The sequence below is a fragment of the Sylvia atricapilla genome, chromosome 1 (genome assembly GCF_009819655.1).
Source record: "Sylvia atricapilla isolate bSylAtr1 chromosome 1, bSylAtr1.pri, whole genome shotgun sequence".
Lineage (NCBI taxonomy): Eukaryota > Metazoa > Chordata > Aves > Passeriformes > Sylviidae > Sylvia > Sylvia atricapilla.
The window spans coordinates 46,013,457-46,030,693 of NC_089140.1; the positions used below are offsets into that span (position 1 = coordinate 46,013,457).

Here is a 17,237-nt window from a genome sequence, read left to right on the forward strand (position 1 = left end):
TGTTTTGAGTCTTTAATGCTGTATTAGAGAAGGGACTGACTTAAAAAAGCAGGCTCAGTGCTGTACTTCTGTGATGTTTCTGGTCTTCACCCCGTTCTTTAACAAACATCAGAAGCAGTGTTTGGATTCATAAAAAAATAGAGAAATGGATCACTTCTGTCAGTTAAATAGTGACCCTTACTCAGATTACATTGTTTCCTGTAAATTGACATCATGTGTGCATAACATCTGTACACAGGTGGCTTAATCTCACTTGGGATGGAACTTGGAACTCTACCTGTCTTAAGTCAAAATTGCTGAACCATACATTGCTCCTCTTGTAATAATACTTCAAAATCAACTGATCAAGTAAGGTGAGCTTTTTTTGTTGTGGTTTTTTTTTTTTCTTCCACCCCTGAATTTATTGACTAATATTGATGAAAGCACAATTACTGTTTGCCTTAATAGTAAAAAGAACACCTACACAATCTTCTTTTTTTTTTGTCTGAATCCAGATCACAAATGCTGTGGCACTTCTTTCTGGATCAGGTGAGCATAATGAAGCAAGAATGCTTAGACTGAAGGGAGAACAGTTATTTGAAGTGAAGGCAGATGTACAACAGTCATCTTGTCTTAAAAACAATATAGGAAATAACATCACTTGCATATTATATAAAATAGATTGAACATACTGGAGAAAGGAACTCAGTTGGAGGAGGGAACTCTCACATCTGAAGAAATACACACAGAAACACAGTGGAGAATTTAAAAGTCCAGGCATACCAAAAAGTGACAAGAAACCCCACTGAGCTTAACATACTGCCTAATATGACCTGTGGTTACTGACTGTGCTGCTGTGAAAAATTTGTCTGTGTATGGCTTTTGCCATGTGCCAAAGAGCTGGCTGAAGCATATGTCAGCTCTTAAATTCTGGAAATTGTTTAATGTTTTTCTTTTCTCTTCACACTCCTCCTCTGGGTTTACAGGCTCTGTAATAACTCTGCCTTGCTGAACTGTACTCATGAGAAATGTTGTAGGAGGGAGGTATTTTAAATACTTCTGAAAGTGGAACTAAACAGAACTTTGTGTGGCTAATCTTGAGCATGAAGTAGAAAGAAACTGGTTTTAAGGGTGAGCCTGGTTTAGAGTCTGCCTAAATTACAGCTTCTTTCATGTAGGAGTCCAAAGCAAAAATCAGAAGACAACTTGAAGGTAGCTGGAAATGGGAAACAAAGGAGGAAACACACTATCCTGGTTAGTAAGTTCAGTGGTCTAGAGGTTTGTCCACCGGTGTCCCTTAGCTGTACTGCAGTGTGGCAGGTGCTTGTGCATCTTAACAGAGACACTGAGAAGTGAAATGAGAAATACTGTGAAAAAGAGTAGTTCTTTGTATCTTAAAATAATCTTTAATATGTTATCAAATTATTTTCATGCCAATTTTAACTATCTGATTCTGTTCTCTGCAAACCTTGGCACAATTCCCTGTACCAGATCTGACTGATCCTTCATGACAAAAACTAAACTTAAAATTATGTATGTGTTTAAACCACTGCAAAAAAAAAGACTGAATGCATTAAAAATTAGCAGAGGCCAGATAATTTTTTATTACTTTGGGTAAGGGAAACTGAAACTATGTAGGACCAACTTAAATTAGCTTTACCAGAAAAGAGGTAAACTTCTTTGCAAATGTAGCAGAACTTGAGGACATAAGTTGATTCACTGAAACTTGTATGTAAATGTACTTCAAAGTCAAGTACATGTTGAATAGGCTAAGATTAGGCTGAAGCTTTGTAGTAAGACACTATTTAGATCTCTGTTGAGGCTTTAATAATATTTGCTCTATTTATGACATGAGAACTACATTTTGTTCAGCTGTTGCCTTTGTTCCTGCAGAAGTCTTTCTCTAATCCTACCATTAGTGACCACTTCCAGGCAGATGACAATGCTTTGGCTGCACAGTTTCCTTCTGGAATTATGCAAGGCAAGAATTTAGACTGGAGAATAACATTTGCCAGCTGTTTTTCTTTGGGGATGAATACTGGGTCAGCAACTAGTTGTGTAAGTGAGCTACTAGTATGTCTTTAGCAGTCACTAGAGAACTGTTCACCACTTGACTAGACTTTAAATGCCATATTAATAGCAACTAAATTTTACATAAGGTACTTTATAATCTTGGATCACATAAAAAACAAAACATACAGGTAATGTACAGAAAAAAATATAAAATATGCAGATGAGCAGGAAGTTATGCAGACTGTCTGTATTTCAAAAGATGTTCTTAAATGGATAAAATCCAGTTCTTCCCGGTTCTGAGGCAGTTGTAACTTAGAGCCACCACAATTTACTATTTCCTATTTAGTATTTCTTATTTCCTATTCAAATATACCCTTTTAATTTGTTTTGTTTTGAAAGTTCTCAATAACAGAATGAGCCCACTCTACTCCTTCACTAGCTATAGATCATCTGCAGTTAAAACTGCAAAACCTTGTCCTAAAGCCTAATGCAGCCTGATAACAGAAGGGTGAAGTGAGAATGAGCCACAGAACTGAGCAGCCCATCCAGGCTGGAGTTACTGGGATACAGCTCCTGTTTTTGCCTGAGGTATGTGATTCTCCAAACTGCATTATAAAGGAGTATCTCTGTCTTTCTTTTTATGTATGCTCCCTTGCACAGGCTTGCAACATGAAAGCAATATAAACAGACCTATCAGCAGGAGCTCCTGAGTCACCTCACACCTCTTATCTAAAAAATGTAGGTGTAAAAAAAAAAGTTTATGTAATGGCAAATGCAAACATGTTATGTCACCTTCATTAAAAAAAATTGGTAGCTTGCCATTGTTACTCTGAGTCCCATAAATCCTCATATGGCACAAAACGCCAAAGCATCAGGAAGAGTTCTATATAAGGCAGCTTTCTTATCTAAAGCCCATTTTCTAGTCAAAACCTTTAATAATTGCACAAGACAAAACTTTGTAAAGCGCCTTGAGAACTAGCCCAGACAATATATAGGTGTTGTCTTTATTGAAGGCTGCAATTGTATTTACTCCAACAAGAAACAATAAAGAAAAAAACAGGGACAGTCTGGACAACGGAGTAAATAAATTTGCTCTTGATTACTGAAGACTGAAAATAGGTCTACCATCTTCTGAACTTGCAGAAAACGTTTCTCCTTAATGCCTGCTGTTCTTCCCTTTCAGAGGGCAGAGTTTGTACCGTGACTGGAGAAATGCTGATTTACAAAAATAATAGCAGGGGGTTCCAGTCCTATGTAATCCTCGGTTTGACTTCAATTTCCAGCTTTTGCTGAGTAGTAGTGTTCAGAGTCAACATACTCATCTCCAGGCTTTTTGCAGCTTAACTATTTCTAGCTGCCTTCAATAAACTAGTCACTGCAAGTATGCATGTGGTGGGAGGGTGGCACAGTTCTATTTATTTCAGCCAAAAAGCACACTCAGGCAATTGGATTCAGTCTTTTTTAATAAATTAATGTCATTCAAAATACAGTGCCAGAACATGATGCAGCTGAACATGCTAGTAAGGTTTGTCATGAAGCACCTGTGTTCATGTTAGGTTGGCGGCACCTCGCTACTGCTAGTGGTTCCTGGAATTAATGCCAGAGCAGCACTAGGCATCTGCTCTCCTGCACACACAGCACAGGATATTCCTGAAGTTTGCTTCCCCCCCCAAAGTAAAAAAACCTGACAGCTAAGGGATATCTATACACAATCACACTACAGTAATGCTTGTTATTAAATTAACAGAAAATAAAGACCTGGTTAATCCACACTAAAACTTTGTTTTACAATGGAAAAATACATCAGCAGCAGGAAGTAATATACATGAGCCAATGTTACTGTAATACAGAATGTGGAGGCATTTACTGATTAAAGCCCCACATAGACCCGCACTATGAGGGCTGGCAATTCCTATTGCAAGCCCAGCAACTTAAGTCCACACCTGGTAATCTACCAGCTGCTTGGAAGACCTGTATTCTAAATAGACAGGTATAAGTTAGTGAAAATAGAATACATGCACCTCATCATACAGCTTGACTGAACCTGCAGTCATTTTGCCCAGCATGTTACCATACAATGGAAGATCTACCCTTCCTACCACAGGTAGATCCATGGGATTTGTTTCTTTTTCTTTTAATGGCATTACTATACCAACATAGATATTAGTATTTAGTAAGTGCAGCACAGTCCTTTAATTAGGCCACACTGACAATTATATAACTAGCACTTAAGTAGAATATCGAGAAGTAGTTCAAATGTAACTGGAAGATACATTTCAAAAGAGTTGTGACATCATCCTAGAAACAGTAACTACTTTTTTTCTGAAGCTAATTTTCTTGAACTGAGACTTTATAGAACTAGGAATTAATTCTTTAGACAAGTCAGATGCTCAAGCTCATGATATACATATATTTTTCTCAATTATCTGATAATAGTATTTGAGATTATGGAAGCATATCTGCTCATTTCACTAATTCATACTGAATGGCGGTAAGTGTTAGGTAGGGCATAAAAATACAATTTATGAAAGACAGCTCTAAGATCTCCATCCCCAGACCTGTTCTTTCACAGCCATTTATTTCTTTTATTATTTTATAACTGAGCACAGACTCAGTTGTGCAATCTAATTTAGGAGCTATACAGGTGGTAAAGTAACCATCTCCCCATCCAGCTCAAATTCATCAGCTCCGTCTGGTGAGAAGAGATATGTTGGAGGTTTCCACGGGGACTCTTCAAGGCAAGATGGATACAGCTTTCCTACAGTGCACCGGAAGTCTTTTCCCAAGTCCCACAGTACGCGTTCCGATATGTGCTGCCTCAGGAACCAGCGGTCGAGCTCCAGGTCATACTGATAGGTGGCATACTTGGCTCTCTCATTCATGTGAGTCTCCCGTATAAAGACACACAAGGAATTAGAGATGACAACGGCCCTGACGCAGGGGTCGGAATAGCGCTTGGCAGGGATGTTGGCTGCCATCCTCCATTCGTTTTTATTCACGTCATAGATCTCCACTGTTACAGAAGACCCATCCACAGTACTGCTGGGGAGCCTTATCCCAGAATTGCTGGCAATATGCAGTCCTCCGATATAGAATATCTTATCACCAAAAGCAGCGGCTGAGGCAAAACATCTGCTTGTTTGCCGCATGGCCATCTCCACCCAGGCGTCCGAGCGGGGGAAGTAGCAGTACATCAAGTTGTGTGCCATGACATAGATGCAGTTGTGCACTGCCACGGCCGTGCTCCACTGCCACGCACAGGGCAGGGGGCTGACCATGGTCCACTCGTCCTTCTCAGTGTCGTACCTCTCCACAGTCCTCCTGTTGAGCTCCCCACCAACGCTGTCCCCCCCGATTGCATAGATGTATCCTTCACAGCACACCAGGGACGGCTTGATGCGCACAAAGAGCATCGGCGTCTTGGGGAACCAAGTGTTCTGCTGCGCATCAAACCAGTAAAAGCAATTCACAGTTCTGAAGGCGGCCTGGAGCTTGCTGCTTTTACTGTGATTGGTTTTTGTGTTCTTCAGAGGAACCTGCCCACCTGCTATATAGATGTCGTTATCGGGAGTTACCAGTGTCCCAACCTTATGCAAGTCAGCAGGAGGGTTGCAGAGTTTGTAAACTTTCTCTGCCTGTGGGCTATAACAGACAGAAGAGTAAAGACTACCAGGGTTTTCAGCAGCAGCTTCAATGAATATCATCATCTCCTCTTTTGTCATGCCAAGTCTGGGCTTGAAAAATTTGGGCATCGATTTGTAAAGTCCTTGCACCACCACTGATTTATCATTAGGTGGCAAGCCTTGAAACCAGGCTCTCTGTGTTACTTCTGAAAGTGCATCGATCCGGATTTGGCTAAGAACAGAGGACAAATACTGCGAGCGTGATTCCGTGTTGTACTCCAGCCATAACATAGCAGCCTCACGCACTGTCTCCTCCTTTTCCACATTTAAATTGTCACTGCTTAAAATATCTATCAGTAGATCATGTGACAATTGCATGAAAGCCTCCTGGTGGTACACAGCTGTGAACTTGTGCTCCACCATTCTTTTAGCACTCTGTTTTAACTCTTCACAGCTGAAGAGATCAGCAAAACTTAATAGACGCACACAATTTTCTGCATTAATTTTTTTGATTAAGTATTCTCTACATCGTTGTAACACATCATCTACCTGTAAGACAAAGAAACACACAAAGTATTACACATGCAATCTGTGCTTTCATGTAGAACCAGCACATAAAGTACCTGCATCTGGTGTTGAACAACAGTTCAGGCATGGAGTACTAAACATACACAAAAATACAGCAGTGACTCACTCAACTTCTTCATACAGATCAAGTACACAACGTGATTATGTCTGCTGGCAAAACTAATTTTGTAAATGTTAGAAGTGCACTGGTTTACTTCCAGCCTTCCAAAGGGACTATCATGCAAGGAGGGATGGCTACATGAAGCAAATTTGGCAAGCAACTGCTGCCTATACTAAGCAAACAGAACAAGTGTTTTGAAATGACTAAAGAGGAAGGATCTTTTAACAAGATAAAGAATAAAGCGGTGCAGCCATTAGAAGCTGTTATTTCCTCCTCTGAACATTCCTACCTGTAAGAAGCAGGCAGTTTCATAGAGCTGCTCTACTGTGCTGTCGCTTATTGCCAGGTTACCCGTGTATGCGTAAGTGATGATGATCTGCAGAGTGGCTGCATCCACATTCCTCAGGTGTACGTGTGTCTGTTTGCTCTCGCTCAGCCCGCTCATGAACATTGCTCTGAGGAGAAACACACATTAAGAGAAGGATCAGCAGTGAGTAATCTTAAACTGTCACCTGTAAGCCTTTGGTGATTACGCTTCTAAAGGTGAACAGTTCTTTTGCAGGCCTGTTTACAGGTGTTAGGATTTACCTTAGGCTAACATTTACTATTTAAGATAAAACATTTGGACAGAACATGAAAAGAGTAACATTTCTGCCTTCTACAGAGATACTTTATATTCATGCAAACCCTTCTGTGTTAATCAGCAGACGGCTCTAATGATTTTGGAGTTTTAATGATGCAATTTAACTATTTTCTACGATAGGTGATAAGAGGGAAGAAACATCCTCCAGAAAATACTGTTGAAACATACACAGCTAAACTTTAGATTCTAAAACAAAAGAAGCAGATTTATGTAATGGAGTGAGCTAAGTCATATCAAAAAGGACGCTCCTCTGGGAGGAGAAGAAATGGAGCAAGGACTAGCACTCTATGAATTATTTCTTATATACCATTCATCATAACATGCAGTAAACTTAAAATTTGCAGCAAAAATTAATAACAGAAAAACCGATCAAATCTAGTCTGGGGAAAAAAAATAGACCGAGTATTTCCATTACAGCTTCCTGAAAAAGAAAGGCAATTTAAAACACAGTTATTGTTTCCTTAATGCTTTACACACATTTTGCCCATTCTGGTATTTTAATTGTAACACAGTGAAGAACTAACTGCAGTCTGGTACTATAAGCCATGTACTTGTCAATTTTCTTAAAATGGGGGACATTGGTTTCAAGAGCTTTATATTCAGGTTCAGGTTTGGTATTTAAGGTTGTGCTAAAATTTCAGTTCAAGGCTTTTTATATTTATTTGGGTTTTTTTTTTTTGGAAACCAGGCACAAAAGGAGTTAGAAGAGACACTGGGTGCACCTTTTAGTCTGGCTTCTGGATGCAGAGGTGAAGGGGACGTGGAGATATACTCCCTAAGCAAAGCCATTCCAGAAAGCATCTGATACAAAGACAGTATCCCATCCCCATTTCTGTGTTCTTCTAAGCTCCTTAAAATAAGGCAACTTGCATTTTAGCAGGGATCACTGACTGAGTATCAACTTGCTGTGCAGCTATTTAAAGGTAAGCAAGAAGGTACAAGAGGGTACAGAGACTCCTCAGAAAGGAAGGGGAAGCTCTGGTTCTCGCTCACACACTGCTATGCAGGAGCAGGGCTGCACATGGTTCAGACACAAAGACGGAAGGTAAGCTGGCTGCAATCACACACAATGGCTGGCTCACACAGAAAGATGCTTTGCTTTTCTTCCCCCTCCTTCAGGGCTATCAATTTTTCATAATAAAACTAAATTTAGGAAGCTGAGCATCTTTCTGTAAACCGAAGTAGAGAAGAAAAACAGAACATGACAAAACCACAAGTTTGATACTTCTTTTAACCGCTGCCAAAACCTCATTCCATAAATAATAAACAAACACATATGAATAAGAGATTTGACTGCACATTCTGATGCAGCACACTGGGTGGACTCATGACAGCTTTCCAACCTTATGATTAACCACCCACATTAAATCTGGCTACATTTCCAGTGGCTGTTATTTTACAAATTGTTGGAACTATGTCATCCGCACAGGGCCAATAGTAATAATTATTATCTAGTGATCACACAATACTTGTTGCTAAAAATTGGACCAGATTCATCTGAGATGAAAAACAGAAAAGCCAGCAGGGACAAAAATTTCTGTGAAAGTAATAAATTAATCCTTACACAGTTTTCTACAAGAAATGAGACAAAGTACAGAAAACATCTTGGATGTGTTCTGTATAGTGAGCCTGTCTCAGGGAAAGCAAATTTGTAAACTTTCCTGCGATTAAACAGGAAAGAAAAGTTATAATCCCTCCACAATGCATCAGGAAGGTAAAATGTGTGGATGCCACCCAGACTAGTTTCAAGCTTCAAAAGTCTTTCCAAACAGGAAGATTAACTGTACTATGTTGCTAACAAAAAATTATTAATCAATGCAGAAAATCCATGGTGCCTCATCATCCAGGTCTTACTATGAAGGCATTGCAAAAAGTGGTAGCACTCAACAGATCTTATTAATAAAAATGTTTTAAAATACCAAAACCAAGACATTTAGAAAACAAGAGCTAATAAACTGCAAATTTCAACAGAATGTTGGGGGGGGCATGAAACAAACAAAAAGAACCCAAATCACACACAGAAAAACTCCACTTGCATTGCCACAACAACTCAAGCAAGGGAAGAGTTTCTCTGCTCAGCAAAGCCAGAAGAAAACCAGATGATTCAGAAAAGAAAGCCATGAGCTTGCAGTACTCCCTGCTTTTAGCAGATACTTCTACTAAGAAACTACAGGCTAACATGACAATGGAATTCCCACAGCCAAGTCTCAATAATCCCTTGTTATCCGACCTTGGGATATAAAAACATATTAAGTATTTTAAAGATTAAGTGTGAAGAATAAGAAATTTACTAATTATTCAGACTCAATTAACTCCCTAAAGAAAACGAGCCATCACAAGTGTGATTTCCCCTCACACACACTCATTGTTGAAACTACAATAAATATCTAGAATAAGTCCCAGGATGCCAGAAATTTTATTTTACTCTGTGTTGGAAAGTAAGGATATTTAGGTTTTGTACTTAAGTTACTGATCTTTAAGTCTCTGTAAAGACATTATCAATCAATTACTATTACACTCAAAACCAGGTACCACAGATTTTATAGCATTTGAATACTTACCTGAAATACGAGCTGCACGTTGCAAGAACCATCTTATGGCAGGGAAATTCAGTGCCCTCAACAATCAACACTATATCAGTTAGCAACTGCTGTTCATAAAAGAATTTTAACTGCTCCAGCAAGGATACAGCATACTCTGTATTTATCTGCCTCTCCTCCTGGGTAGACATGACTGTATTCCATTAATATTTCCAGGACCAGAGAGAAAAGTCAAGATCTCTTCACCAAAGAAAGGTCAGTTGAATGTTTCTGAAGTAGCCAGGAAAGAAATGGTAGGAGGTCTGTAGCCTTCAGAAGCGATACTGATAAAAACGGCAGTGTTATCTTGAACTGCTGAATCAACGTTTGAGACTTTGACCTCCTATTAGGTCATCATGCTTTGACTTGATGTCCCAATCTGTTCAGAGACTTTCAAGAGTGTCTGCAGAGCTCCTGTTGAGATCTATGACGCAGCAAATGAATGAAAAAAAGTGAAGGCTGAGGTAGACTTTGTGGTAACATCTCGTGATCAGTGGCTGCACTTGAATGACTGAAAGCAGGAAAACAAAATTAATTTACATATTAGCATGTTTTGAAAAATCTTTCATAGTTACCCCTTAGAAGTAGTTGTCTAATAAACATTTCTAAATTAGTACTTCATTGCTTGAAATAAAACCCTTCTATGAAAAAAACATAAACAACAAAGGTAAAAGAGAAAAGAAAAGCAGAGGAGTTTATACATTAATTCTCATATGACCTAGACTCACAAATTAAAATAATTTATTTTGTCGACACAGCTCCTAAAGCTGGAGAGTTAAAACGAAGTGCAATGAGACTTCATTCCTCTTCAAAGAACTACCCAGATTTCCCACTGAGTATTTTACCTGTGAATTTCATTCAACCATTGATAAGATAAACTTGCTGTTTAATGTACGAATGGGAAAAAAAAAGTGGTTTTCTGCTTCTTTGCTTAAATCTACTTAAAGCTTATCAATACCAGGCCTGTAAAAGTAAAAATACAGTAATTTTACATTTCATCACTTTCCATCTAACGTCTCAACATCATCATCAGCCTGTCTATTTCCCCTTTGGCATTCTAGTAGAGATGAAGCAGAACTAGTGCTAAGGATTAAAAAAACCCCAACAAATCCAAAAGAAGAAAAACCCTAAAGGTCTATAGTTCTAATGCATATTAAATTCATCTGCTCCATGCAGAAGGGCTTCAGCCATTAATATTTCACATTCCCTTGTTTTTCTTTCTGAGTAATTTCCATACAGCCAGCTAAGCTTCACTGCTGCAGACAGGAGAAAAGAAAAACAAGGAAGTAATAGGAGCAAAGAGATGCTGGAATAGTAGGGTTCAAAACACCTACTGTGGCTCCAAGGTCTATAATCTTGTTTGGACATTTCTCCTCTTAAAAATGGGGTTAAGTTTTATTTAATCTTCTCCATGAATACAAAAAAACCTAATTAAAAATGGGATAGTTGTGACAGTAAAATTACCATCATAATGGCCACTGGAGTACCACAGCTATCAAATACTTCCAGATTTATTTAATCTTGCAACATTTTTCTGCATTCTAAAGCTGAGGAATAACCAGGACATGTTTGTCTTGTGTCTAAGTGTCGCTACCACTACAGTTCATGATGAACAGAAAACGCAGAAACAACTTGCGTGAAATGACATTCCTTAAATTCCACACAAAACCAAAAAATCTAGTGTAAAATGAAGGCTGTAGAAATATCTGCCAGCCACACCGACGATCTACTATTTCAACACAACCCTGCCTGTAATACAATTCAGAAACAGCTGTCTTTCAACATTCACTCACTTGAAACAGATATGCTTAATTAATGCCACTTTAATTAGTACTAGTTTAGTTTCTCTGATCTTTTTCTTTTTCAGTGATAAATATACACAAACAGGAATCTCAAACTCTTAGTTTTCCCTGTTTTTTTAACTGGAAAACAGTCCGAGTCAAACCCAATGCTCACTGTTGAGGTGAAGGCAGTTAATTAAGGGAAACAGAAAAGGCTTTGATACTTGGGGGAAGGAGTAGATTCCAACCTGTGCTGCAATAACAGATACTAGCATAAGTCTTGACTGAAGACCTTCAAGTTTCAGGTAACCTCCGAAGTCACTAAACCATAAATACATCGAGGCTATAGAAATCCTGCTCCATCTAAAGCAATGACCTTCTGCCTCAGGTCACAGCTTCTTTCCACCAAGACAGTGTGCATCCCATCTCTGCACCACTGCCCACCCTCCCCGTACTCTGGGGACAGCTCATCATGCAACCCAATCCATCAACAGATTTTGCACTGAACTTTAAATGGCTACAGAGACACACAGACTTCCTAAGTGTGTTAGGGCCACAGAAATAAATAGCTTGTGGCTCTGCTGGTATCCCGAGTCTCTCTACAGCATTGTTTTTCCTGGCTTAGGAGTAAAGTTTCAAGAACAATACAAGCCGGTGGATTAAGCTCTGTTTGGGCAGAGCATCAGTAACACTAAGCTTTAGCAAAGAACTCATTGATACCAAAACTTCCTTTTCTAATGTAATTGTAAAGAATATAAATATTTCTTCAGAAACAAGAAAAAAAAGAAAACTAATATGCGCTGGTTCAGTCATTAGGTACCAGAACAAGTCAAGGATGCCATGGAGAAATTGATATACACCTGCTAGTAAGATTAAAGACATTTTTGGCAGCTAGCTGCTGACAGTCAGTAACTGAAAAAGCAGACCTGTTCAGCAGAAGACGACTTGAAACTGTGAAATTAATTACTATAAATAACTGGAACATTTGAGTACGACCCTCAGTAGCAGAAAAGATTGAGGAGATGACAGGAATCCTGTTGCAGAACATTTATGTGATGTGGATCACCTTTGAACCGTACATTTACAAAGCTGGAGTCTTTGGTTTACAGAAAACCATCTGTCGCTTACTCCAGGGAAGTGCACATGGTAGGAACATGCTACGTACACGATTCCTGTTTTCCACATCCATACTGTGTTTTGCTGCCAACAATAACCATTTGCTAAAGAACAAAGTTCTGTATTTGTCAAAGTCAGGACTCACATCCCATTGCCTTGTAATGGAAATATAAATACATCAAGGATCTCTGAGTTTCTGGTCCAAAATTGCCATAATTTATATTGTCCTTTTCCCAAAAGAATTTAATCTGTTCAAAACATTAGGATAAGTGGTAGGAACATCATTTAGTGCCTGGAAAATCATCCAGGATTACCTACCTCTCTCACACCTCTTTGGCAAGTTCAAGACAATTTTAAAGGAGACACTTCTCCTCACTTTGGAGGCTGAAAAACTGAGGCATTGAAATAAAAACCAGCTTGTCCAAAGCCATGTACTTCCAAAGGAGCAAAGCAAGGAGACTTAGCTCTTCCCAGTCCCAATCCAACATCTCTCTCATTGGCATACTGTCATTGGATCTGAGATAAATGAAATATTGTGGACTTGAGAAAATGTCTACGGATGCACTACTGTCTGCTGTAGTCCCAATAACTATGCAGCAGTGGACATTTCTCATTTATGGATGAAAGATCTATGGCTGAAGTCAGCTTAATATCCTGAACTGAAACTCTGATAGAATAAAAATAATCCCTGTGAATACAAGTTCTAGGAATCAGACTTTCCCCTTCAATGATGTCACTGGAGTGACCATTTTGTTCTGGGTAACTTCTTGGAAGCCAGCTATCCAAAACAAGACTGGCAGGTAGCTGCTAGAAGGCCACAGGGTGCTACACTGCAAATGAAACCAAGTAATTACCGGGTGATACAAAGCACCTCCCTATCAAGCTGGAGAGCAACATTAAGTTGATAAGAGGGTTTGTTTTTAAGTAATTATTCCTTTTTGCTTAAGTAATTTTAATGAGGTGGCTTGTTAACACTTGTTCATGTACTTCAAATCTGAATGAGACCATTCAAAAAATTAGTCATCAAATGTTAATGAGTTATGGGATAGGCTATTAATTGCCTTCCTTGAATCTGTTTATTTTCTGAGGTCAGGCAAAGATTGATATAGATATATATTGCATTACATACATGGAAGTGTTAGCACTATACTTCAGAGTATTACATGGGATAGGTATACTGACTATTTCCAGTCTAGTAGGGAAATATATAAGATACATAGATATAACATTCTCCAACTGGACTTACTCAAAAATTAATTTCTTCCCCACCCCAATTTATAACAGTGGCAAAATACATATAGGCATCTTTTGTTTGGGTTTTTCTTAGAGATTCTGATACTCAGAAAAGTCCTTCTGAAAATCTCATTAATTAGTCTGTCAGATTAGATGTCCAAATTCCCATAAAATGGTGGGAAACATGTAAAAGATCAATGAAAGTGTCACAGGTTACCATCTGCATCTTTAGCCATCTAAATACCTCCTGAATTCTAACTTCACTGACTACAATTCACACTTCAAAAAACACACTTTATCTTCCATATGTCTGGAAGAAAACTTAAAAAAAACCCCAACAACCCAAATTTATCTCCCTGGACATTCAATTTATTTAATCTAGTTTTAACTAATTAAAACAAACAAACAAACAAAAACACAAAAACAAACAAACAACCCAACACCCAAACCCAAAGTTTAAATACTACTTTTGTGCACTTTTAATCAAATTCCTATTTCCATCCAAGGGCAGATTCATACAAATCACAAGTAAAAACACGTCAAAAGAAGTGAGTCATTCACTATTTTTAACATAATAAAAGGTCAGAATTTAGACCTGAACGACTGTAAGCCAAACTACACAAGCCTTGGTGTGTGGAGATAGCAATCCTCCCAGCTAGCAACACAGTGCCCAGCTCGGGGACTTCAGTACTTGGTTACTATGAAGGATATTCTGAGTTACAAACTAACCAGTTTCAAACTTAAAGTACCAGCTAATAACAAGGGAGAATGTGAGTACTGAAACTGATTAGTATCAATTATGTAAATCGACACACCTAGCCAATAGATCTCAAAGATAGGAAAGAAAGAAGAAAAAGGAATTGGAAGCTCTAGATTCTTGAGTAATGTATCAAATTTGCATCCTTGGCAGTGAGAAAGAAAGGTAATTGATGAAGCAGTTCCAGACTTGGAAGTTTTCCTTTCTTCCATCAAAGGTGTCTTTGATAGCACAGTAGTCCAGAAAACTGAGGACATCAAGGGGATTCAAACAAGACAACAACATGAAATTTCACTAAAAACAAGGAGAGGTTTCATCTACAATGTTATCCTGAAAACGACTGTTTCTTTAGAAATTACTACTGTTTTCCATACATTCTATCCTTGGGAAGTGAATTACAACTCTGAGGTAAGCGAGTTTTCTGAAACTACACAGAAACTAGAGATTAGAAGTGTCAGACTCCATGTTAACAACATGTTTGGTCACAATGCACTCTTGTTTTTCTGCTCCTAAAGGAAGTTATACACTAAAGGAAATACTGGCTCAGAAAGAAAATTAGCATTTATGACATGATAAACCAACAGCTTAAATTGGCAACTGGACTTCTACGCTGAGCACAGGTAGTTTCCATCCCCAAAGGTGTTTCTGTTTTGTGGAAGACTTGACCTGTTTTGGAAAATTAACCTTTGAAAAAAAGTGGGCCATGGATGTCGCCAGTAAGATCCAGCCATGTACCCTGTATATACTATTTTTTTTTTCCTCTCTGAACTACAGTACATTAATGATGCAAATCTGTTTTATGTAACGACTTAAATTCCAGCTTAAAAGTACACATCATTTTCTTAAATATTCACTACATAACACTTGAGTATAAATTCAAGCATTTCTACATTAAGAAATTAATTAGTCATTAATGTAGCTTAATTAATTGTAAGTTAGTTCCTGAAAGGTTAAGTCTTATAACGGGTATCATACTCATGCATATAAAATTTATTCTCAAAGCACAACAGCCACTAAACTAAGAAAGAGGAATTTTAGGGTCTGCACCAATTCTGGTCTGTTTCATAATCACATGACCAAAACAAAAAAGCCTGCTTCAGCAATGAAAAAAACAACAACAACTGTCTGTCTAAAATGTAGTCAAAAATATTAAATAAGCAGCAACATCTTTTCTTCCTCTTTGGTCTGTTCCTGAAAGATGCTGCTTTACACATCTTTGAGTATAAAGGGCCCTTTCTACTCGACACAGAAAAACAATTAGGAAAAAGGTGTCACACGTATACTCAAATTGTGAGACTACTTGGTCAGAATAATTGATCAAAATACATTAAATACTAAATATTGCCTATTCCTCCAGATATGTTTCTGAAAAACTGAATTATACTCAGTGAGCATTTTAAAATTCTCTTAAGTACATCTTCTGAACAAAATTCAGATAGCTACAGTGCTAAGTGAGCTCACAAGAGCACACAGCCTTTCAGGCCCATTATGATCACAAAGTAAGTGTACATGATGTAGAAAAGCCAAGCTGGGGTTTTGCAATAAAACCTCTAAAAATGCACATGCTAAGCACAGTACAAATCCATTTCTAAATCATAATTAAAGTTATTTTAAAAGCAGCAGGCATTTATCCCGTTTCATAGCAGAAATAATGGTAAACACTGGAAAAATTTTAGGCATGCAGATGTACTAACGTCGAAACTATACTATGTGTTTATTTAGCCCAGAAAAGCTTACTAAGAACGATGTGACTCTTTAAAGCCACAAATTAGCACAGAAGCCCACCGTGGGTCACTGCAGGTACCCATGGTGTACACATGCACAACTAGGTGGATCAGTAGGGAACGCTACAAGGAACAGCAATGCCACTACCCTGCTGTTCTCCTCCAAGCCGCCACGGCGTGCGTCCCTCCGAGCGCTGCCAACACAAACACCGAGGTTCAGACATCCCCACCTGCTCCGCGCAAGGGGAGCCCCGCTACGCCCTCGCCCCGCTGCGGGACGCGGCGATGCTGAACCAGGGGCGAGGGAACACGTTTCTTCCCTCTCCCCGATGCTCAGATGTGCCGTCCCGTCCCTCCACAGCCTAAATCCCTTTGCCGCTTCCCCCAGAAGGAAAGGGGCGCCTTTCCGCTCCTCCAGCACCGCCGCACTCGGGGAGCGATCCCGACGGCTTCTCCTCCTCCCCCCGGGTCCCCCGGGAGCCGGCCCCCGCTGCCCCTCCGGCGGTGCCGGGCTCGGGCCGCCGGGCGGGAGCGGCCGCGGCGGGAGGGGGCGGGCGGGAGCCGCGCCCGGCCGGGCGGGGGGAGCGGCTGCCGCAGAGCCCCCGCGGGCCCCCCCGGCACCGAGGCCCCCTCGGGGCGGCCGCTTCCCCCGCGGGGACGGGAGAGGGCCCGGCGGCCGCGGCGCGGCGGGACGCGAGCGCGGGAGCGCCACCGCCGCCATCCTTCCCTCCCCAGCCCCAGCCCTCCGCTCCGGACAAACCTCCGACCGCCGCTTCCGCTTGTGCCTGGCCGTCCCGACCGCGGGCGGCCGCGGGGAAGCGGTGGGGGAGGAGGAGGATGCGGCGGTGGATCCGGTCTCTCTCCCAGGCTGCGGAGGCGGCGGCGGCCCCTGGGCGCGCAGGCGCTGCTGCTGTTGCCGCCGCCCCCCCCACCTTTTCCTCTTCCTCCCCCTCCTCCTCCTCCTCGCCGCCCGCCGATACGGAGCGCCGCGCCCGCCCCGTGTGCGCACGCTCGGCGCGGCGGGCCCGCCCCCGGCTTCCTGCCCCTTCTCCCGCCCGCCAGCGCCCCCTGCCCGCCCGGCCCGGCAGCGGCACCGAGCGG

At 40.5% G+C, this 17,237-nt stretch overlaps 1 protein-coding gene across 2 annotated transcripts; it reads right to left on the minus strand.

Moving 5' to 3' along the window:
* Window positions 1–3,437: 3,437 nt before the first annotated feature.
* KBTBD2 (kelch repeat and BTB domain containing 2) lies at window positions 3,438–17,128 on the minus strand. Of its 2 annotated transcripts, none has more exons than XM_066321615.1 (4): window positions 16,897–17,128; window positions 9,508–10,036; window positions 6,593–6,758; window positions 3,438–6,164 (listed from the first exon to the last, which is right to left on the minus strand). In XM_066321615.1, the coding sequence occupies exons 2-4, from the start codon at window positions 9,675–9,677 to the stop codon at window positions 4,629–4,631; spliced, it is 1,872 nt and encodes a 623-aa protein (XP_066177712.1). In that variant the 5' UTR covers window positions 9,678–10,036; window positions 16,897–17,128; the 3' UTR covers window positions 3,438–4,628. The 2 variants fall into 2 exon arrangements, with proteins under 2 accessions (XP_066177712.1, XP_066177720.1); XM_066321623.1 differs by lacking the exon at window positions 16,897–17,128 and adding an exon at window positions 12,741–12,919.
* Window positions 17,129–17,237: the final 109 nt, after the last annotated feature.

What these genes read in the sequence shown, in the direction of transcription:
- KBTBD2 (XM_066321615.1), bottom strand. Translation starts at nt 9,677, where the DNA reads ATGTCTACCCAGGAGGAGAGGCAGATAAATACAGAGTATGCTGTATCC. An exon ending in ACGTGCAGCTCGTATTTCAG is followed by an intron (nt 6,759 to 9,507) that starts GTAAGTATTCAA and finishes GTTTCTCCTCAG; the next exon opens with AGCAATGTTCATGAGCGGGC. An exon ending in AAACTGCCTGCTTCTTACAG is followed by an intron (nt 6,165 to 6,592) that starts GTAGGAATGTTC and finishes TTTGTCTTACAG; the next exon opens with GTAGATGATGTGTTACAACG.